We start from the raw sequence: 24,137 nt of genomic DNA, 5'->3' as shown, positions 1-24,137 counted from the left end.
AATCAGGGCTCTCTTGCTCCCCTGCCATGTGAAGCCAGTTATTAAATATTTACCTGCATACCACATCACACTAATAAGGTCATCCTCTGAGCTGAATAAGGACATTCACCAAAAGAGTTGTCAGTTCTAAGTTTTATACAAAAAAGAAATATATAAGTTTCATCTCTAGGTTTTCAGTCTAGAACTGAAACTATAGTATAAGCAAGGTGTACATTCCATATTCAACCTGCATGGGTGACAGGTCATAGAGTCTATGTGGTTTTAAATTTGTAAGCACATAGTGCAAATTCTCCAAAGTTCAAGGGCAATGGGACTCTGGAAATAAATGGTCCCTTCCTGTAAGACTAGAACAAAACATAGAGCCATATTAATAAGAAAGTTTAAAAAAAAACAAAAACAAGTAGCCCCCAAAGAAGAAGCAGCTCTGACAAAAGAGGAATAAATAAGTTAAGTTATATGCTAATAAGTATGAGGTTTGTTTTTGGGGTGATGAGAATGTTCTGGAATTAGATAGTGGTGCTGGAGTGTACAACTTTGTGAATATACTAAGAAAACCATATTCTATACTTTAAAAGGGTGAACCTCATGGTATGTGACTTATATCTCAATAAAATGGTCAGTTAAAAAAACTTAAGGCATATTGGAGAAACACATAAACACAGGTTCAAAGGATAGTCAGTTAACAGAGAAATACATTTTCACAAGCTTACCGAATATTTGGCTTATACTGATCTCTAGTGCATTGTTAACTTCACAGATTCTAAAGGACTGGCAAGGGTTGACTGGCACCTTAACAAAGCTGAAAGCAAACAGCACTTTTCTTTATTTCACTTTCCCTTCCTCCTTTTTCAATGCCTTTCTCATAACAATTAACTTAATGTCTCTACTATAATCTATCGGTGTGGGTCTAAACCAGTGGTCAGCATTTTGTGTGTGTGTGTAAATAGCTAAAGAGTAAATATTTTAGGCTTTGTGGAGCATAAGATCTTTGTCACAACTATTCAACTTTGCAGTTGTAGCATGAAAACAGCCATAGATGATACATAAGTGAATAAGTTGTGACTCTATGCCAATAAAACTATAAAAACAGGCAGCCTATTGGATTTGGTGCATAGCACAGGCTCTGGCTTGCTGACCCCTTGTCTAGACTGCAAAATGTCGTGGGAGTGTTGATTTTGCTCGGGAAATTCTACTGTATAGAGCAGTGTTTTGCGAACTAGGAGTGGGGGGTAGTGATATGTATCAGAATCACCTATCACCATATCTTGTCTTTGCAGGATCTCTTATTCCATACTGATCAAAGGCAGAATGTAGGTATTCCCTGGGTCCTTGACCAATGCCTATTTTAGCATTATTAAAATATTATATATCATCCTATCCCCTAAATAAATAACAAGAAGTGTTCCCTTCTCAATCCTTCCCATATGATCTTCTGGAAGCAGGGCTGAAAAGCATTTTTAGATGAAGATATATCAAGAGCCACAAGATACCAGCAATTTTTTTTCTGAGACCACTATCAACTGTTAAATTAACAGAAAGCAAAACATTATCCAATAAATTTGATCATTATTTAGCATACATTTAAGTTTCCATAGTATTTACTTAAGGAAACTGGAGGCACAGGGAAAAGAGGATAAAAAGAGGTAAGTAAAAATGAGCTCTTAGAGTTGCAAATAGGGGTCAGTTACCCAAATGTCAGGTGTAGCCACTAAGCAAAAGGCAATATTTATCAGTGCATAGAGTGGAATCACTATCTTTCTGATGACAAAATTTTCATCCATGTTTCACACACAGTTATTATGTGTCTGTTAATACTGACTTATTTTTAATGAGAGAGGGTCTAGCATTTCTACTTTTTTTTTTTTTTCTTTTGCGGTACACGGGCCTCTCACTGTTGTGGTCTCTCCCGCTGCGGAACTCAGGTTCCGGACGCGCAGGCTCGGCGGCCATGGTTCACGGGCCCAGCCGCTCCGCGGCATGTGGGATTTTCGCGGACCGGGGCATGAACCCGTGTCCCCTGCATCGGCAGGCAGACTCTCAACCACTGCGCCACCAGGGAAGCCCGTAGCGTTTCTTTTTATATAGCCCTATATCTGAAGCCGTCGTTCTTAAGGGGACACGATCAGAGAGATTATAAAACTTATCTCGGGAGCTTATATTGCTGAAAGTCTGACATTCCACCTATGGGGTCATCTCTTCCTCCCCCAGAAACGGACATAGTAAGCCATTATTACAGATGGGAATGTGGTTTATCAGTGTGTTGGAGCAGAAAAACATGGTTAGAAACTACTGATGGAAAGTAGGCATAGAAGAATATAAGGCTTTATCACTGATAAAAGAGAGGATGCCCGCAGGAAAAAACTTCAGCAACTGTATTAAATTATCAGGGTACAATGAATGTGCTAAACTGCTGGTTCATTTACTCTCATATTTTGAATTGTTACCACTAAATGCTAGATAACAAACCTGATAACCTTCATTGCATTCTGAGAAGGCAAGTGGACCATTATGGAAGCGAAGATGTTTTGGATCAGTCTAGTATGCTCTATTAAGTTGTTAACTACCATTCCTTCTTCTAACTCATTTTGTTCAGCAAAGTTCCCTGTTCACAAGGCAACTCAGAGGCAAAATGAGACATATATGCAAAAAATTAATACAAGGTAGAAGGTAATAAGTTTACCAAAACAAATATGGAGTGCCAGGGACATTATAGGTGGGAGAGATGACATCAGGTTGGAGCAGAGTGTTAGGCAAAGCTCCACTAATCTCCAGTCTTCTCAGTTCTTTTCTCAAACACAAAAACAGTTATTGGTGCTTTGGGATAAGTTAGACACTGACTTTTGGTAGTACTGCTATTTTTTAAAAGGTATTGTTAAGCTTTTCCAATGTGTGATTTTAAGTTTCTGAAATGTAAACTTGTCATATCTTTGAGCCATAGGTTGCTCTGTGGGAGCACCTTTCCTATCACATAGTGGAAATCAGTTTGGGAAAAAGAGGTTATTCTGTCTTACTCCCTTCAGGCATGTGTGTCCTGAGTTGTTTCCAGCCACATTAGGTGCTACCTAATATACATGGTGAGATTATTTAGGGCTTTGAAAGTTAGGGAGACCCTAATATACATGGTGAGATTATTTAGGGCTTTGAAAGTTAGGGAGACCCTAATATACCTAATATACATGGTGAGATTATTTAGGGCTTTGGAAGTTAGGGAGAACCTCTATTCCTCAGCAGGCATTTGGGTAACAGGTGAGGAAGTGAGATAGATATGCAGTTCAAGTGTGGGCAGGCACACACACACACACTCACACACTCACACACAGCTAACTTGGCAGCTGTGAGGATGGAGGTGGAGGGCTCAGTGCCCGCTAAGCTACTTCAAGTACCTGCATGTCTGAGGCTGACTTTGAAGCCTCCAGCGTGTTTGGAGTTAATTCCCATTAGGTTGGACTCCGCCCCTCTCTCCCAAAGGTAAAGCAAGATTTTCAGGCATCACTGTAAAGAGCAGCTGGGATTCCCATCCCCTTCTGACAAGCTGTAAGGAGAAGTTGTTTCTCAGATTTGAGTCCGAAGAGAGGAAACAAGTCAATCAGCCTTCGTGGTCAGAAGGTAAATTTGCAACTTGGGCCAAATGCAATTGAAACAGCTGGATAAGAAACTGTTTGCTCTCCCCTTGCTCAACCCCCCCTTCTCCCCTTCCTTTCTCAGGCTTCCTGTCCTTTCATCTCACAGCTCAGAGAATCTGTTTTCTTCCCAAAGGCAGCCTGGTGCATTTTTACTTCCTCAAGTCTGTTGTTTGCACAGAGACTAAGAGGAATCAGGGCTGAATTCCTATTTCATGCTGACATGGTGTGAAGACCTAAGGGTTAAATGCTAGTTGGTTTCCCCAGGAGAGTTGGTAATTTGAGGAGAGGAAGTCCATGTCTCTGGGAGTGGAGGGAAGGATTTTGTTCTGACCTATCTATTGAAATAAAAGTGGATTGGGTTTGCTGATATGCTGGGTTGATCTCTTAGACTTGCCTAAATTGGGGTTATGGTACTAAAATGGGGTGCTGGGGTTAAACTGAAATGCAGATGTTAAACTGAGTTGGGCTGGAAATAAAAGATTGCATTAGCTCAGTAAATATTTGAGTTCCTACTGTGTGCCAAAGCATAATGATTTCCAGAAAAACCTGAAATAGTTTAACTGTAAATCCATTCTTGAAAGGAACACTGGGCCAAATAATTCTGTTTTGTGGTGGGAAACAGAAAACAGAAAGAAGTTTAGGGGTGAGGAGAAATCACTGAAAGACTGGTTAGCAGAGAAAGGGGAGAGGTATGATATTCTACTTCTTGGGTGACTTTGAGTCTTCTCTATCACTTATGGGAGAATGGAGTCTTCTCTGATAGGTGGGGGAATGAACACCTATCCTGGTGTTAGGTATACGTAGCACAGATGTTACTTCACTTGAACTTTATGTTCCATCATCTCCATTTTATAGATGAAACTAAAACTCAGAGGTTTTAATTGATCCTTTCAAGTTCATATAACCTGCAAGGGGCAGACCTTAGGACCCTATCCCAGATCTGGATTCTAAAATCTGGACTCTTGTCCATTAAAAGAGTATTTCTCAATCATTAATTTCCATCAGAATCAATTGAGGATTTTTGAAAAATGCAAATCCCATAAAATTTAATTCAGTGAATCCTAAAAGGATGTCACAGTCTGCATTTTGGACAAGCATCGAAGGTGATTCTGATGCAGAGGCGTTAGGGACCCCATTTTGAAAAACACCCTTCATATGCCAGGCTGCCTCTCATGTCTGCTGAAGTGAGAGGAGAAGCCTTCAGCCCACCTTCTTCCTACACTGGCCAGATTCACTGAATGGGGGAGGTTGGCTATCGTGGCATTTTATTCACTATTGAGGCCATGGGTAGAGGGACTCCTGGGCAACAATAGCAGGCCTGGGGCTATGAACCTAAGGGTGTGAGGAAATGCTTTACCAGTTAGTCCATTGTTGATAGGACTTAACAGTGTCTTGCCAGAGCAGGCTGGTTGGAGTAGTGAGATAGGACTCCTAGCCAATCAATTGCTCACTAAAGGTGGTGGCATCGTTCCAGACAGAATAAGAACTGGGGTGAAGATCTCTAATTGATATGCCACTTTCCAAAGCAGAAGACAAGACAGAGAGCTCAGTGAGCAGTATTTTTTTTTTAATTTACAAAGAAGGGAGAAGCTCATATGAAATTTAGGGAAATCATTCCAATTCCCACCTTTCTAACCTCAGACCCAGGAGAAGGGGAATAGCCCAGGACTTGACATGGAGGTTCTTTTTATGGGCTCTGTCTCTGCCTGGCCAACTTGATTATTTAGAATTGGCCTTCTAGGTTGTCGATGACTTGGTTGGTCCTGTCTCTGCACTCACTCCCTGGCTTCCTGCCTCCTCGTGCCTTACCTGCTTGTGGACATCTTCACCTCAGGATGGAGCAATGCAAATAAATAAATAAACCAACCCAACACAGCTAGTTTTGCTAGTCTTTCTACCCCAGACTAAAAGAGGATGGAAGGAGGGAGAAGGCTTAGAAAGACAATCAGCAAGCAAGACAGCTGAGGATTTGACAGACAAGACTTAGACTGAAAGCAAGGTCTTCTTAAGCATAGAGTAGAATGGTGGGTGCCAGGGGCTGGAGGGAGGGGGAACGAGGAGTTGTTTCTCAATAGGTTTACATTTCAATTATGCTACATGAATAACTTCTAGAGATCTTCTGTACAACTTTGCACCTATAGTTAACAATATGCACTTCAAAATTCATTATGAGGATAGATCTCATGTTAAGTGTTCTTAGCACACACACAAACCCACTAAACAATACGAGGAACTTTTTGACGTTTACGAATATATTTAGTACCTTGACTGTGATGATGGTGTTACAGATGTAGGCATATGTCCAAACTCAGAGAGATGTATACATTGAATATGTACAAGTTTTCATATATCAATTATACCTCAATAAAGCTTACAAAAAGTGAGGTCTTCTTCAAGTCACCGGGATGCAAATGGGAAACAAAGTTCTGGGAGTAGATAAATCATGAGATGATTTCAGGCACAGGAGAACCTGGAGACACTCCCATTGTGGAGATGTACAGAGGAGGAGAAACTTCTGGGGAACTCAGGTGGCAGAAAATAAAGAGAGAAATGTTTGGGAAGTGGTTGTAGATTCTTTTTGAGGCTGCGTCTGAATCAGAAAGATCTAGAATGGTCAGGTTGCTTATATATCCAATTTGATACAATGGCGAGACATTTCTCTGGAGTAGGACTCTATTTACCCACTGGAACCATATGCCTGTGCATATTGCTTATTTCCTAAAGTCTCAACACTGAGCATGATGTATCTGTAAAAGAGTTGGCAGGTAGGCTATGCGCACAGCCTAGGGGCGTGAGGAGAAAGTCCGTTCATATTCCTTTGCCAACAAAGCTGCTCTTCACAAAGCAGTCCAAAACCGGTAGTGTTGCAGTCACATTCTCTTCAGCAGGTGCAAGTCAGAGACTCCCTTTCTGACCACTTCATATGCTGGTCATTAACTCGTTGGCTTCTTTACCTGGACCCTGTTAGCCAAGATAGCACTGTCCTTAACCCAGAAATTGTATGACAAGCTTGAGAGGGAACAAAAGGATTTGAGTCTTTTTCTGTGGGGACTGGGGAGGAGGTAAGGTATTGGAATAATTTGGTTTGTTTTTCTCCACCAAGAAAAATATAAGAGCAATGTTTCCAGTTTCACTGATACTAACTAAGTAAGTGCCCACATATGAGTAGGTACGCATGGGAGTGAAAAGGTGAGAACAAATGATTACAGTCTTGGCAACGAGACACCACAGGGAGAGGTGGAGTGCTCATTTGGGGAGAAAAAGTCTAAAGGTAAGCTACCAGCAATCTGAATTAATCTGTGTTGATGAAGGGCTCTCGTCTGGAGGACAGTGGCCAAGCTGTTCTCTATTCCCTCTGAGGCCCCGACCAAAGGAATTGGCCTTAAGTTGCACCAGAAAATGGTTTAAAATGAGATGTAACAAATGATTTATTGACAGTGAGAATTATCAAGCTACTGAGAAAAATTGTAGAGTTCTCTTCTCTAGAGTTCTTTGAAAGCAATATAGATAACTGTTTGACGTGTATGGCTTAGGTGGGTTTCCTGCACCTTACAGGTTGAAATGACCTCTATCCATGAGTCTGTGTTAGAATGACCACTGTATCTTTACCACTAGTCTTTAGTAAAAACAACAAATTTAGAACAGACCTCATACTTCTACCCTGGTCATTATAACTTTCTAGCCACACTCACTGCATCTCATACAACTGCTCTCAGAAACAGGCATGTGACCCATTTAGGAGATAGAGCAACTAAGGGTGAGGGACCATGTAACCAAAGGGAGGGGGTCAATAGCAATCCTATCAATACCTGGTTACTGGACCACTTAGCAGGAACACCAGGGTGAGTTCTTGGTTTCTGAAATCCAGTGTGGCTCTGTGGCTAGGCATTCCAAGACAGGGAAACAAAGCGATTGCTACATGAAATACACAAGAGGAATAGATAGAGTGAAGTATAGCATTGTGTGTGACTTTTATTAATGTGAATGTAAAGAGACTTGGATAGCCCCTGGGAATGAACTTGGATTGCTTTGGAGGGCTGTCATGAAGGGAGGTTACTCCATTGCAGGTGGCGCAGTAACTCAAAGCATTTGCGTGAATGCACTTCCCTGTCTGTACATGTGAACATGTAGCAATGTACATGCAGACTCCACATGGCCCATTGCCTCCTTATCTGGCCACAGGCGAAGCTGGGCTGGGGCTTATTTTGTGAGCAGAAAATATTGAGCAACTGGATTCCTGACCTCTCTTGTCTACATGAAGTCAAGCCTATGATTCAGAAAGGTTTACCTTCAAAATATAGATTTCATCTCTCCATTATTTAATTCCATGGTCACTTTTAACCTTATATTGTTTAGGTCCTGGAGAGATAACATGAGAAAATTATCTGTGGCAGTGATTCTCAACCTGCTGTCCATGGATAGTGCTGACTCTCCACACTTCTAGTCCTAAAGAGAATGACTAACCCATCCAAGTTTGGGACTTTCCTAGTTTCATCCTTGACAGTCCCACATCCTTCAGTCCCAAGTGAACTAGCATGGTTGGACACCCTCATTCTAAATGAAATAAGGACAATGAGTTTTTCCTGAAGTTGAAAGTATTTAAATTCTGAAGGCCAATGAGTTTTTCTAAAGCTAAACCTATTTTATTTAAAAGGAATTTTGTAATCCTGCCTTCCTACCTCTTGGCTTCAAAATGCCATTTTTTAAAAATGAAATTATGGTAACAGTGGTTGGCAGTCTTGTAGTTTTTTAAACATCCTGCTTTGTCACAGATGGTGATAACCTTACGTCAGAAGCCCTCCTCCTATTTTAGTATAGTTGTAGGTACCACTCACTGATATGGTCCCTTTCTCTGCCTTAAGCTCTCTGCCCTTCTACTGGCTGTCATACTGGTACTTCTGATCTCAGGGTGATGACATTTGTGGGGGACATATGGGGTTCGTTCTGACTACAAACTTGAAACAGTGAATACCCGGGTCCTAACGGTTACATGCTGCTTAGAGAAAGTGGCCTTCCTCCTACCTTCCCTGTCCTTCCCCTTTAATTCTTTTGCCATCCTTAAACAGTTTTGGCATCATGGGTGGGAAACCACGGAGGCTTTTCAGTGAAACAGTTTTGGGGTGATGAGGAAGAATATGGGGGAAAATTGCAGATGAAGGAGAAGTGGGAAATTATGGCTCTGCCATCGAATCACTGTGTAACCTTGGGCAAGTCACTTAGCTTTCTGACCCTCAATTTGCTCATTTGTAAACTGGGGGTACTATTCATACCTTTCTTACCAACCTAAGAAGATTGTTGGGCAGGGCACATGAAATAATGGACTTGGAAGGGAATATGATGCTACAGCCAGCAGCTGTTTATCAGCTTGTTTCCTCTCATCCTCTGGCCTGGGCTTCTTCACGAAGAAGTAAGTTCATAAAAGAGGGCTGCTTGCATTTTCCATAATCTTACATGCTCTAATATAGCAAGCAGAGGCATTGCCTCATTGCGTCCAAGCGTACCTGCTTTCTAACAGCAATTACTCAAAACTAGTTCCACTTCTCCTCCTGTTGGCTTTCAATCCCTCATCACATCTTTCTCTCATTCCCTCCACTCCCAGGCATAAAACCTCATTCCCTGGGGCCCAGCTCAGGGCACTCTCTTCCCAAAGCCCTAACATTCCAAAGTAAGCACCTACAATTTACGACCTCTGCTCCCTTCCTGCACGAAACACATAGCACACAATACGTATGTATCAGGAGGGGAATTGTGGTGGAGTGAAAAAAGAGCATTATACGAAGAATCAAATAACTGGGCTCTAGTCCGGCCAGTGTACTTCACTAGTTCTTTACCCTTGAGTAAATCATTTCCTCTCCGTATTTCCATCTGTAAAGTGATAGGGCAGGGGGGGTGATTAGCACTGTGTAGTACAAAAGTACTGACCTAGGAATCTGCAGATTGGGTCTCTTATTCCAGTGTGGCTGCTTGCTAACTTACTCTGCGACTTGGGGAAAATTATTTCCCGCTTTACAAGGGTGTATTCCCCCGTGTGTAAAACAAGAAGGTTGAATTAGGTGATTCATTAAGATCCCTGCCAGCCTGGAAATTGGATGCTTCTATAAAATGGGTTTCATTAAACAAATATGGATTGCAGTGCCCGCTCTGTGCCAGGTACTGTTTGATGATGGTTATGACAGAGCTCATGGCTGGACAAGGTCCTTGAGACCCTGAGTACAACTGCTGCTTGCGCCTGACAATGTCCCAAACTGGCAATATAGCCAGTTCCTGTAATTCCCATGCATTCAGTCCCCCACCGCTGAACCCCTCTCCCACCACCTGTAACTTTACGCAGTGGTGATGAATCATGGAGAAGTGTCTGAAACAAACTCCACCGTCTGCTTGCTGGAGATGTTCACAGTGCTGTCAGCAAGCTTCAGTGTGGTCTCTGGCTGCCCTCGTTGAGAAACAGGCCAGAAAGCAATGGCAGATTAATGGAGTTGGGAGGGAAGTGGTGGATTTTTGACAGAGGGGTCTGTGAAAACCATCTGTGAGCTGGGCTGAGGAGATTAGATCTAAAAAGGCTCTCACTGTCTTGAATCTGAGATGACTTGTTCCAAAAGGCACCTTGAAATGCCCTTATAGCTATAGATCTCTGTTCCTGATGCCAGGCAGGGGGTACCTGATCCATTTCAGAGAGATGAGATGCTTTCTTAACTTTATTCGGCAAAGGACCAGGCAGGTTTTCTTAGTAGATAGCCTAGTGTTAGACAACCCTCACTGGTTGGAAAGGTGCCTCTCATTTTGATTTTGGGAAAAAGTGACTGGACAGTGCTCACTCAGTGATAAGCAAAGGGTATGAGGCTAGGCACCCCTTATTTTATTTACCCATTTTAACCTAGCTGATGTAGTACTGTGAAAGCCCACATTAATGCTCTCCTGGACATCCTACCAAGGTCAAATGGGCACATCCTCTAACTCCATAGTGAGCTCTCCTTCCCTCTTCTCCCTTGGAGTAGAGGCAGGCCCTGTGAGTTATCTTCCTTCTTTCTTAACTCTCTGAAAACAACTTGGTTCCTGGCCTTCTTGAGATATTGCCCCTTCCAGGCCTTCAGGTCAACAAGGCCATTCCACCAGAAGTTGGGGGCTCTCCAGAGAGCCTTGGTTTGATTCAGACTTCCCTCCTGTCACTTGTTCCATGCTGGATGTCAAGAGCTAAAAGCTGTCTGCTCGGGCTGCATTGGAGTGGGCAGAACAGTCACTAATTCAGTTCTACACTTATTCCATGGCAGCCTAGAGACCATAGAACTCTGAATCAGGCGGAAGGAAGGGAAGATGGGAAAAGTGCTGGAGAGCAGAATCCCATAGGGACCCAAATGGTCCTTGAGACAATAATCTTATCCAGAAGTAGGGGCCAAGAAGCACATGACTGAGCCCCAGGACTGGCCAGGCAGATGAAAACCAAGCCAATGGAGCCTACATGATAACTTTCTACATTTGGTGCTGTGACCCAACTCATCTCCCTATCCCTGCAGAGAAACCTGGGACCATGCGGAGCAGCCTGACCCTGGCGGGGACCCTCTGGGCCTTCCTGTCCCTTGTTACCGCTGTGGCCAGTTCTACCAGTTACTTCCTGCCTTACTGGCTCTTTGGATCCCAGCTGGGGAAGCCAGTGTCATTCAGCACATTCCGGAGGTGCAACTACCCTGTGAGGGGAGAGGGGCAGAGTCTGATCATGGTGGAAGAGTGTGGGCGCTATGCCAGCTTCAATGCCATCCCAAGCCTGGCCTGGCAGATGTGCACAGTAGTGACAGGTGCCGGCTGTGCTCTGCTGCTCCTGGTGGCACTGGCTGCTGTCCTAGGCTGCTGCATGGAGGAACTCATCTCCAGAATGATGGGACGTTACATGGGAGCCGCACAGTTCGTGGGAGGTAAGACGGTGTTCCTGGGATTGGGTAGGTTGGGGAGCTTTGCAGGGTTGTGGGTAGTGGGGATGTTGTTTCATGGGGAAATCCACTCTCAGCTTCTCCCCTTTGTCCATCTCTAGGGCTATGAATGGGGACTCGTTTGAAACACCTAGCCTGGGACTCCCCAAAGTGCAATCTACATCAGGGTTTTATTCTCAGCAAGATTGGCTAGTAGGCAGAGTTGATATCTGGTTTTTTTAGCCCTGATTTTCATCACCTTCTTCTCCTTGCAGAGTGCCCATTGAAGAATATTATCCAGGTCTGCTTTCCAGGGGCAGCAACTTATACTCTAGTATTACTGCTCCAAAATAAACTTGACCTCTAAGATCCCTGATCTCTGGTAGTTATCTCAGAGGACAGTGATCTGATAGACACATACACCCAGGTGTTAATTACTCATAAGAATTTAATGTACAGTCCTCACCAAAAAATACATCTCTAATAGTGAAATGCTAGGTACCAGGCAGACTTCAGGTGACTGCTTATTTGACAGCATCTAAGGCTAGCCCTGTCTAGTAGCCATTAACAGACTATCCAGGTTTCCTATGGCCCTGACGCACCCTACTTAGCTTTTCCCTCATTCAGCCTCCCCCTAAACTTAATGCAGGAGACCTGGATGCTGGCAGTGTGTGGATGGGCTAGGAAAGAGCAAAATGCAAAAATGGCAGACTGTAGGAAAGCAAGGGGAGCAGTTTAATCTGAACGGAGAAGAAAAAGCAAGTTTAAGACAGACAGGCAAATGTGTGTGTGAATATGTGAGCTATTTTTTACACCTAGTTGCGGCAGTGGAAAAAAGCGCTGGTAGAACCTATTGCTGAAGTTTATTGCTGTTGTTCCTAAAGTTGTAGAATCATTATTCATTATCACTGTCATCTCCTTAGCAGCACAGTGTGGGTGCCTGGAGCCAGGAAACTTGGATCCCACTTCTGGCTCTTTCACTAAGTTGCCCTGTGGCTGTAAGCAAATGACAGTGGCCTCTCTCTTGTTCACTTCCTTTCTTTCCTTAAATTTGTTCATTGGCAAGATAACCCAGATCCTAATTTTCTTTCTTCTCTCCAATGACTGCATTTATGTGGCCTTGGGGTGAGATATTAGTGATGAGCTAAGACAGGGCTTCTCAACAGGGGCTGATTTCTTACATACCTCATCCCCCACCAGGGGACATTTGGTAAGGTCTTTGACTTGTTTTTGGTTATCAAAAATTGGGGAGGGTGCTACTGACAATCAGTGGATAAAGGTGAGGAATGCTGTTAAATATCCCACAATGTACAAGAACAAGACAGCTGACCACTCCCCAAAACAAAGAAGTATCTGGTCCCAAATGTCAGTGGTGCCAAGGTTGAGAAACACTGAGCTAAGCTATCATGATTTCCTGGCCTTCTTAGGAAAAGCACCAGATTCTCTTTGCTGTGCCAGTTAAGGTGATGTTTTCTGTTTCCCTCTTTCCTTAGACTCATTGTGCAAAGTTTGTTTTGTTTTGTTTTTTACATCTTTATTGGAGTAAAATTGCTTTACAATGGTGTGTTAGTTGCTGCTTTATAACAAAGTGACTCAGTTATACATATACAGATGTTCCCATATCTCTTCCCTCTTGCATCTCCCTCCCTCCCACCCTCCCTATCCCACCCCTCTAGGTGGTCACAAAGCACTGAGCTAATCTCCCTGTACTATGCGGCTGCTTCCCACTAGCTATCTATTTTACGTTTGGTAGTGTATATATGTCCATGCCACTCTCTCGCTTTGTCATGGCTTACCCTTCCCCCTCCCCATATCCTCAAGTCCATTCTCTAGTAGGTCTGTGTCTTTATTCCCATCTTACCCCTAGGTTATTCATGACAATTTTTTTTCTTAGATTCCATATATATGTGTTAGCATATGGTATTTGTCTTTCTTTTTCTGACTTACTTCACTCTGTATGACAGACTCTAGGTCCATCCACCTCACTACAAATAACTCAATTTCGTTTCTTTTTATGGCTGAATAATACTCCATTGTATATATGTGCCACATGTTCTTTATCCATTCATCCGATGATGGACACTTAGGTTGCTTCCAGCTCCTGGCTATTGTAAATAGAGCTGCAATGAACATTTTGGTAGATGACTTTTCTTTGAATTATGGTTTTCTCAGGATATATGCCCAGTAGTGGGATTGCTGGCTCGTATGGTAGTTCTATTTTTAGTTTTTTAAGGAACCTCCATAGTGGCTGTACCAATTCACATTCCCACCAGCAGTACAAGAGTGTTCCCTTTTCTCCACACCCTCTCCAGCATTTATTTTGTCTATATTTTTTGATGATGGCCATTCTGACCGGTGTGAGATGATATCTCACTGTAGCTTTGATTTGCATTTCTCTAATGATTAATGACGTTGACCATTTTTTCATGTGTTTGTTGGCAATCTGCATATCTTCTTTGGAGAAGTGTCTATTTAGGTCTTCTGCCCATTTTTGGATTGGGTTGTTTGTTTTTTTGTTATTGAGCCACATGAGCTGCTTGTAAATTTTGGAGATTAATCCTTTGTCAGTTGTTTCATTTGCAAATATTTTCTCCCATTCTGAGGGTTGTCTTTTGGTCTTGTGTATGGTTTCCTTTGCAGTGCAAAAGCTTTTAAGTTTCATTAGGTCCCATTTGTTTATTTTTGGTTTTATTTCCATTTCTCTAGGAGGTGGGTCAAAATGGATCTTGCTGTGATTTATGTCATAGAGTCTTCTGCTTCTGTTTTCCTATAAGAGTTTGATAGTTTCTGGCCTTACATTTAGGTCTTTAATCCATTTTGAGCTTATTTTTGTGTATGGTGTTAGGGAGTGATCTAATCTCATACTTTTACATGTACCTGTCCAGTTTTCCCAGCACCACTTATGGAAGAGTCTGTCCTTTCTCCACTGTACATTCCTGCCTCCTTTATCAAAGATAAGGTGACCGTATGTGCATGGGTTTATCTCTGGGCTTTCTATCCTGTTCCATTGATCTATCTTTCTGTTTTTGTGCCAGTACCATACTGTCTTGATTACTGTAGCTTTGTAGTATAGTCCGAAGTCAGGGAGCCTGATTCCTCCAGCTCCATTTTTTGTTCTCAAGATTGCTTTGGCTATTCGGGGTCTTTTGTGTTTCCATACAAATTGTGAAATTTTTTGTTCTAGTTCTGTGGAAAATGCCAGTAGTAGTTTGATAGGATTGCATTGAATCTGTAGATTGCTTTGGGTAGTAGAGTCATTTTTACAATGTTGATTCTTCCAATCCAAGAACATGGTATATCTCTCCATCTATTTGTATCATCTTTAATTTTTTTCATCAGTGTCTTATAATTTTCTGCATACAGGTCTTTTGTCTCCCTAGGTAGGTATATTCCTAGATAGTTTATTCTTTTTGTTGCAGTGGTAAATGGGAGTGTTTTCTTAATTTCACTTTCAGATTTTTCATCATTAGTGTATAGGAATGCCAGAGATTTCTGTGCATTAATTTTGTATCGTGCTATTTTACCAAATTCATTGATGAGCTCTAGTAGTTTTCTGGTAACATTGTTAGGATTCTCTATGTATAGTATCATGTCATCTCCAAACAGTGACAGCTTTACTTCTTCTTTTCTGATTGGGATTCCTTTTATTTCCTTTTCTTCTCTGATTGCTGTGGCTAAAACTTCCAAAACTATGTTGAATAACAGTGGTGAGAGTGGGCAACCTTGTCTTGTTCCTGATCTTAGTGGAAATGCTTTCAGTTTTTCACCATTGAGGACGATGTTGGCTGTGGGTTTGTCATATATGGCCTTTATTATGTTGAGGAAAGCTCCCTCTATGCCTACTTTCTGCAGGGTTTTTTATCATAAATGGGTGTTGAATTTTGTCAAAAGCTTTCTCTGCATCTATTGAGATGATCATATGGTTTTTCTCCTATTTGAATTCACATTCTAACCTCCCTTATCTCTGAATTTTCCCACTCTTTAGCTACTAATGATTTTCTGGCCACATTGGAAAGTCATTGGATTAATTTCTCTCTTCCGCTTCAAAACCATGGTACAGAACCAGTTATTAAGGCTGGTTTAAGCCTATGACTTTATCTCCCTTTGGGGGCTCCACAGGTATTACAAATGAACCTTAAGTCGGCTCACCTTTCACCTGCATTCTTGGGCTTACTATGGCTAGCTCGGTACTTCTATGGGCACATTATTTCAGGAAGTGACACTTAGCTGGCAGGTGAAAGGGGTGCTCCTTACAACTCATATTTATAGCCCCAGAGCCCAGTTCAGTGCCTGGCACAGAGCAGGTATTCAGTAATGGTAGAAAGAATGAACGTGTGGTTAAGGCAATGTTAGTGTATTTTGGGATAAGTTGGGCATGCGAAAGCTGGGTTCATTCACATCCTTTGCTTTTTTTCCAGGCTTCCATTCAAAGGTATTAGCACCCTGAGTTCTCTTCTCTTCTGACTTGAGAGTGATAACTTAGCTTCACTTGCTTTTCTAAGAATTTCCAGCAGAGGGTGAACAGGGACTAACTGTTAGGAATCAGAACGTCAGTAGCAATAGCCTCCATCTGACTCCAAGCATTAACCCTGGCTCCTACACCCACCTTGCCTCCTATCTTAGGCTTGAGTGAGACTTTCACAAAATGTTTATGGTTCTCCATATAATACATTTTGGTTGATCTCACTTTCTAGGTCCAGAAACTCAAAGGAAATTGTTGAAGGGAGATGTGGGTAGGTAATGGAGATTTAGACACTCATGGACTGAGTGGGGGAGAGCTTTAATTGAGCAGCAGATATAATACAGGGGCAATAGAAACATCAGTATCATGTTAATCTCATATGATTCTGCTATTTTATATTCCCCATCAACCATTGCTCATAGGAACATAGTCACAGTGTTTACACTTAGATGGGGGTCATTAAAGTTCAAGAATAAAATGCCATTTGACAGTACTCATGGAAAGAATCAAGATCCAAGGTGTGCTACAAGGGTTATCCCTGGGGATATTGGACAGATTGCTAAATTTATACAGCTTCCCTCCCTGTAATACCAGCCAACTAAGTGTCATTCTCATTTCCTTTTTAGAAACTGGTGCCTGTCAAAGTTGCATCAGATGTGAAGGAATGGTGAAGGCTGCTTGAATGTATCATATTTTCTAGGCACCCCTTGGCATACAATCATTATCCAAGGTTCTTCAGAGATCTTGGTGTCTCACTCCTCAGAGATGGGCTTTGCTTGTGGCAGAAAGCCAAGCCTGAACAGCATTTTGAGCTCCATGGATAAAAGACATAAGAGAAAGAGCTGTGAGGGTTAAGTTTAAGCTTGTTGTTCAGCAGAGGGAAATTGATTTTGTTGCTCCAGGCCTGGCTGCTTCTCGGCAGCTAGTGCATTAACCAAAATACATCGGGGGAGGAGCCATTTTTTTTCAGGTCTGGTTTATCTCTGCCAGACCCCAAACCACTGAAGAGATGGAGGATCCATTAAGAACTACTCCCTCCCCCTGCCTGACTTTTGTTCCCCTGTTTGGCGGCTGCCCACAGAGATGAGTGGTGGGAAGTGGGAGAGACAGGAAGAAATAAAGAGCTGCTGGCCTGAGTCATACTCAGCAAGGTGACCTGATGGGACCCTTGGGTCCCATTTGCTCCACCTGCAGCTGATCCAGCTGGACAAGTGTAGGGTCCAGAGAGCCTTCCACTGGGACCTTCATGCCCTCCTCTAACCGGTGAAGGAAACATCTGGCCAGGAGATTATTTCAACCCTGGGGATGCTGAGGTTTCTAACCAGCTGGCCCCCAGTCCCTGAGAACAAGGTCATTATTTACATTCCCCTGTGTATACATATGCAAGAGGCTTGTGAATTATCCTCTACCTTCAGTGAGAGCTAACCAAAGAAGAAATAAGTGAGAAGTAAATATAAGGAACTCTTGGCAAGAAAAAGTGTAAGATCTTGGATCAGGTTCCTCGAGGGAGGCCAAGAATCTTTCTAGATCAGGGAATGTATCAGAATCACATGGAGTGCTTAAAAAATGTGGACCCAACTCTCCAGTCCTCTTTCCCATACTGATACACACAGCAACAGGTGGAAGGCTGCATGTTTTGGAAGATCTCTCCAGTGACTCTGATGTGTTCCCTTTCCCCAACCCAAGTGAGAACTACCACTCTGGACTTTTTTTTTTTGGTTAAGCAGATGGAATTCAACACACCCAGACAGGCACTAATAATTTTCTCCATGGAAGGTCCTAATGCTACATGCTTCAAGCTGAATGAAAGTTGCCACTGGAGACGGATCACTGAGAACTTGATTCAAGGAAAGAGTGCTGTTTTCTAAAAACCATTATCTTCTCTGGAAACCAAGCATTTCCTGGAAAGTCTTCCAAAGTTTCATCAGGCATAATTTAACTTATCCTTACCATGCTGAACAAGGATTATAAAAGTGGCTTTCTGTTTCGGAAATGGTATTTAAAGAAGTTAACCTACTAACAAAAACTCATGTAGCAAATTTGAAGCAGAACAGAGACTGTGGTCCAGGGTTTCTGATTCTCAGCCCTGGGCTTTATGCACTGATGTCATTGATTTTTCTTTTTCCTTTTGGAGAAGAAATTCTATCACAATGTTTTTCAGAGTGGTCCATGAAGCCCTTGTATAAGAAATTTCCTGGGGTGCTTGTTAAGTACAGATACCTTAGTGCCTTTCTAAGCCTACCCAATCAGAACTGATGCCTGGCACTCTGCATTTTACACGGCCTCTCATGCTGATTTATTTTTGAAAGCATAGTATGAAATATTTCAGATATGTGTACTATACAGTTTAAGAGATAGAATATTACCAATGTTGTTGAAATCTCCTTCATACCCTGATAGTATTCCCTTGTTCCCACAGCAAAGTTAACTACTGTCTTGAATTTGTTATTTATCATTTCCCAACATGATTCCAGTACACACTAACATTTGAAAACCTCTGCTCAGTTTTGTTCATAGTGTTGCTTTTTTCTGAAATTCTGTTTTCTTCCATCTCTGCCTGTAAATCTCTCTCTCTCAAAGGCCAGGTCAAATGCAGCCTCTCTGTGAAGCCTCTCCTGATGTACTTTAGAAATCTCTAGCAGAGGTGAACTGTTTTATAACTCTGAGAGAGAATATGCAGTGAAATGAATAGCAGAGTTGAGTGGGAGTGTTCCCTGGGAAGGGAAAGCTGAGATATAGCTGGACGGCAGACATAAATTTTCCACTATGTTTGAGTTGAAGTTGCTATAAGAGCAATAAATTGAACAAATTAATAACAAATTAACCCATACTAGACTTCTGCTCAGGGTAGTAAATTCAAACTACCAGATAGCCATACTTGGACAGATATTTGGGAGTGGGTTATGAAGTGTAACAAGATGGCTGCCCACCCAACAGTTGCACTTGTGAATGGGAGGTTGTGGTGGACAAAGGAGGTTGATAACACCCAGCTGAGGAGACTTTCCCTGCCCGGAGACAAAAACTAGGCATCTACCTAATTGAGAATGTGGGAGATGGTTATACAGCTGTTGCGATACGGGGAAGTAGTAATTCTGGCAGCAGGGGAAGATTGAGGGCAGCTGGGATGTAGCAGCAGGGAGGGTTCTGAGGTCTGTCCGAGATTGTGCGCCCAAAGGTTTGTACTGGCGTTGAGGTTGCCACAAGGGCTGAACCCGAGCAAAGTGTCTAACTCTAGGCCTCTGTTTGGTCAGAGCAATGAATGAAAACTATAGCAACCGTGTTTCGGGAGGACACTTGGTACGTTTTGTGATAGGGGATTCTTGTGGAAGGAGCAGTTGAGGAAGGGAAGGAAGATGGCAGCCCACTGGTCACCTGCACATGTTCAGTGGTGGAGTAAGGGTGGTAACACACTCTAAAGGGCTTTCCCTTTCTAGAGGCAGGTTCAGTTGGGACAGACTTCTCCAAGGGGCATATGTGTCTGGAGGGGCAGTAAAACCTGTAGTTAGGAATGGCATGTAGAAAAGTAGGAGCCAGGGCTACAGCTCATACATGGCGGGGCTGGGATTTAAACTAATTTTCTCTGCCACCAGAGCTCCTGCTTTTAATATTTTTAGTGGTGTTTTTCTTAAGTGTTGGTACCAGAACCTGATGCATCAGTATCACTAGGGTGCTTTTGAAAGGCATATTCCTGGGCTACAATTACTGAATCAGATATCTGTGGGTGAAGTTCAAGAATCTACATTTTAAATAAGGCCCCAGTCTTCCAGAAGGTGGCAGAGCCTGTCAATGGAAAATGACTTCTATGTTGCTATTTGAAGCCCATCTTCATATCCCAAATTCATTAGAACTGTTGGGGACAAATATAATTGAGGATAAATTATGCTGTGACTTCATTTTAAAATAACACATCTTCTAGGACATCTTTCTCCATCTATGATCAAATGTAATGAATCTTCTGTCAGTTACAGGTCCAATGTCTCCATGAAGTATGTTTACAACCTACTGTGCTCACCTGTCTAAAAGGCAGGAGGGAGGATAGGGGATGGGAGGTGTGGTAGGGCAGGTTGGGCAGAGCACGGAGCCACATGCGCTGGGGCAAAACACATACCTGGGCAGAGATTCCTGGTCTCTGGCCTGGTGCCTGTGAAAAATTGCAAGGTAACAACTCCAAGCAGGCAGCTTTTAAGTCAAGCGCTGTCTTTAGGGGGGGCTGAAAAAGGTGAAAGCTTCCTCCTGCCGTGTCAGGAAAGGCACTTAGCCAGAACAAGCTCCTGCTTGAGAAGTCAGAGCTCATGCCAGTCCCAGGGACCTGAATGTGGAGGTTGGAATACAGAACTGCTGTTCTTTTATAAACTTGTGTTCTTTTCTTCCTAGTCTGTGTGGGAAAGCTCACCTTTTATTAACTCTTCTCTCAAAGGGTACACACTGAAAGCAGGAAAAGGCTGAGGTTTTGTTTCCAATTTTGTCCTTAACCCATTGTACATACTCTGGGCTTACATACTCTGGCTCATACCTCCTCATACCCTATGATTTCAGTTTATCTGTGGTGAGAAAAAATAGGAGTGTTGCTCCATTGCCACTGGATAAATTCCAGAGCCTAGAAGAGTCTTTTGAGTTACCAGTTTCATTTCCTTTCAGACTATCAGACAGATAAGAGTGTCTTCTAATTTTAAGCATTCCACTGAAGGGAATTTCTAACCTTAATTAGTCATTCTTTTAGTTTCTAAACCCTCTCTCACCGTCAGAAAGTTCTGTTTTCCTATTTAAACTTTTCTTGATTTTTCTTTAGGTCCCTGTCTTTTTCTCTGGCCTCACTGAGTATTGAGAACAGCTGGTTGCCATGTTGCTGACGAGCTTAGCCAGTACTTTGAGATCTTCCAAAAGGCTGCAGCTGAAGGCAAAGAGGGCTTATTAGCTTCTCAGAGTGTATATGGAGTCTTCCTCGGTGAGGAAAGAGAAACGAAGGTGAGGCTGGCAGTCCCTGGAGCAGCTTGCTTTTCACAGTCTGAAACCTTTCTGTAACCTCTAAATATGCCACCCAGTCATCATTAATCAAATACCTGCTTTGTGGAGGCTCTGTGTTATGTGTTAGGTTCTGCATCCACAGATGCAGGGCAGGTGACCTTCCTATGAACTTTGGTGTAGTACTCAAGTATAGCGTTCTTGTAGTTAGGCTCTCTTGGCTGTAAGCAGCAGAGACTTGCTTGAGTTCTCCAATGGAAAGGGGACTTATTATAACACAAGAAAAATGGAACTGGAAAGCCATTGGGAAGGACTAGATTCTCTAGCTCTTTCAGGAGCAGTATGGAGTTTTCCCTCATGATGTATCTGCTTCCTGCCTCTCTATTCTCTTATTTTACCAATCAGTTTCCTCAGCTTACCCAGAATTGATGTCTATTCATAAGTTTGGACTGAACTTGGCTTTAGCTTGACACACGCTTGATTTTACCTCCTGGTGTTTTTTCCTAACTTCTGCTCCATCTGCTAACTAGCTCAGCTTCTCTATGTTTCTTTTCTTTTTAAAAAATATTTATTATTTATTTGGTTGCACTGGGTCTTAGTTGCGGCAGGCTGACTCCTTAGTTGTGGCGTGCTGATCCTCAGTTGTGGCATGCATGTGGGATATAGTTCCCTGATCAGGGATCGAACCTGGGCCCCCTGCATTGGGAGTGTGGAGTCTTAACCACTGCACCACCAGGGAAGTCCAGCATCTGTGTTTCTTGATTAAAATTTCCAGAAACAAAAATCTGGCCCAGCTCTTCTCTTCAGAGCACGATATGATGTCATCCATTACTGGCCAGCCAATGAATTTGGTTGCTTTTGTGTCAGATGCCAATGCTTAGTTCAATCCATGGTCGCCAAAGGCAACGGAGAGGTGATCATAGGTTATAAAATGTAAACCTAGGCAGTAAACAAGAGCTGTGGATGAGGCAGTTGTCCTTACAAGACAGTGTCAGCAAGCAGACCCAGATTTGTATCTCTGGTCAGAAGAGTAAGGTTATCACTAAGATCACATAGATTTTCCCTGTAGCAACCAAATGACCTAAACAAAATGGAGGTGAAGGCAAGGGGCACAGTGGAAGGTTTTGGAAGCCAAAGAAAGTAGGAATGCTTAGCATGAAGCTGGAATGGTTTCTCAGAAGAAGGAAGTGTTTCTGGAAGAGGGAGTCTGGTGCCCTGCTCACCAGGAGAAGCCTAGATAACGTGGATGCTTTCTGTAGATCCCAGTCTGGCAGCTGAATTCAAGCTACAGAAGTCATGACCTACCTTCGACTAGTAAGGACTGACTTGACTCTTAGAAAAGGATGAATTGTAGGAAAGAGTAGCAGCCCCTACCTTTTTATTCTTTGTAAGTCAGACCAAGATAGAAGAGGAGTCTGGTTGGAGAGGCCAATTCAGCTTTGAAAGTCATTGGCAAAAACATTTTGGCTGTGAAAAGCATACTGGCCTGTCTCAATCCCCAATACTGTCCTTTCTTTGTGAGTTGTCCCCTCTACTATCTACTGCAACTCACCACCTATGGCACAGCAAAGAAATCCTGTTGAGTTGGTAGTGTCATAGACATTTAGGGTAAAAGGGGAAAGGTAAGATCTGAGTGGAGGAGGGAGAATTTGAGCTGAGCTAATTCAGAGGGAATGTTGGGATGATAGAAGACCTGTTGTATTTTTTCTACCTGTGTGTATGCTTTTATTTTTTTTCCAGGACTGCTGATAAGCTCAGGCTGTGCATTATACCCCTTGGGATGGAATAGCCCAGAGATAATGCAAACATGTGGGAATGTCTCCAATCAATTTCAGTTAGGTAAGGTGAACTGTGCAGGATGGTGGTGATGGCTCATGGGAATCTGTTTTTCAAAGCGCTCTTGGAGGTGCCTGTGCTTGCTTGTGGTGCTTGCCTGAGTCTCTCACTATGTTAGCTTGTGGGAAGTGGTGGATTAGTCAGACTTATGTGGCCTTGCTAATTTACAAGGGTTGAACATAAATTCTACTTCTTTAACCATATCTCTCCACACCCTTTATGTAATTTTACCCAGAGTCCTGCGACCGATTTGGGACAACCCTATCTACAGAGGGATTCCAAATGCTTGGAGACTGCTAATCCGTCATTCTCTGAATAAATACTAGTCCCTGTTGTATATCCTTCTAGGCACTATTTTCCAAATACAAATCAATAGTATCTCTTCTCGCTCCCCACTGAGGTTATAACAAGAGATAATTTGCTTTACATCATGCATTAGGAACCTAGGTTAAACACTGGGAACTGTTACTGGCATTTTTACATTGTTACTGGCATGTTAATGACAAGAGGTGTTAAATATTAAAATGGGTGACAGAAGTAGCTCTGGGCTCTTCTGTGGTTACCAACTTCACTGAGAATGGCTTAAGTTCATTATTGTGAATTGGGAATAGACTGGACTCTCCCTGGAAGATTTCAAAATATTTGTCCAACCTACCATGACGGAAGAGAATAGGAGGAGAAATGTCCAGGTCTCCTTGAGTATTCTCAGTTGTAGGAGAGGATTTTGGAACAATGAGGCCACCCATCCCCTATAGCTTATGCTCCAATACTTTCCTTTTTTCTCTGTGGCCTTAGATTGTTTTTTGAGTCTCACCTGACTCATTTTTGGAGGAAGGAGGTGTTTACTCTACAAACATAACATAACGGAAGGGCTATATAGAAGACATGACAAATGTAGACCCCGGCATGTTCAGTGTTCCTGGCTCAGGGCAGGGCTGACTGGTAAATATAATAATTCTGCCATAGGTGAAGGAATGAATAAATACTTGGCAGGTGCTGGGTTGTTAGTCCTATAATTCTACTTTTCTAAAATAACAGCTTTATTGATATACAATTCACATGTCATAAAATTTGCCCTTTTAAAGTGTACAATTAGTGGGTTTTAGTATATTCACAAGGTTGTGCAATCATAACCACTATCCAATTACAGAATATTTTCATCACCCCAAAATGAAACCTCTTACCCATTAGCAGCCACTCCTCATTCCTCCCTGTACCCAGCCCCCAGAAACCACCATCAATTTAGATTTGCCTGTTCTGGACATTTCAGATAAATGCAATCATGTTATAATATGTGGCTTTTTGTGTCTGCCTCCTTTTACTTAGCATGATGTTTTCAAAGTTCATCCATGT

At 42.6% G+C, this 24,137-nt stretch overlaps 1 protein-coding gene across 1 annotated transcript in view; it reads left to right on the top strand.

Moving 5' to 3' along the window:
* The first annotated feature begins 11,079 nt into the window (after positions 1-11,079).
* The window catches only part of LHFPL1 (LHFPL tetraspan subfamily member 1), a 43,701-nt gene continuing 30,643 nt past the window's right edge, over positions 11,080-24,137 (top strand). The window contains exons 1-2 of the mRNA XM_065901233.1: positions 11,080-11,530; positions 22,689-22,787. Of these exons, the coding sequence (XP_065757305.1) occupies positions 11,080-11,530; positions 22,689-22,787 (550 nt within the window). The remainder of the gene's footprint in view (positions 11,531-22,688; positions 22,788-24,137) is intronic.

The sequence above is a fragment of the Phocoena phocoena genome, chromosome X (genome assembly GCF_963924675.1).
Source record: "Phocoena phocoena chromosome X, mPhoPho1.1, whole genome shotgun sequence".
Classification (NCBI taxonomy): Eukaryota; Metazoa; Chordata; class Mammalia; order Artiodactyla; family Phocoenidae; genus Phocoena; species Phocoena phocoena.
This window is presented reverse-complemented; position numbering and strand designations above follow the sequence as displayed.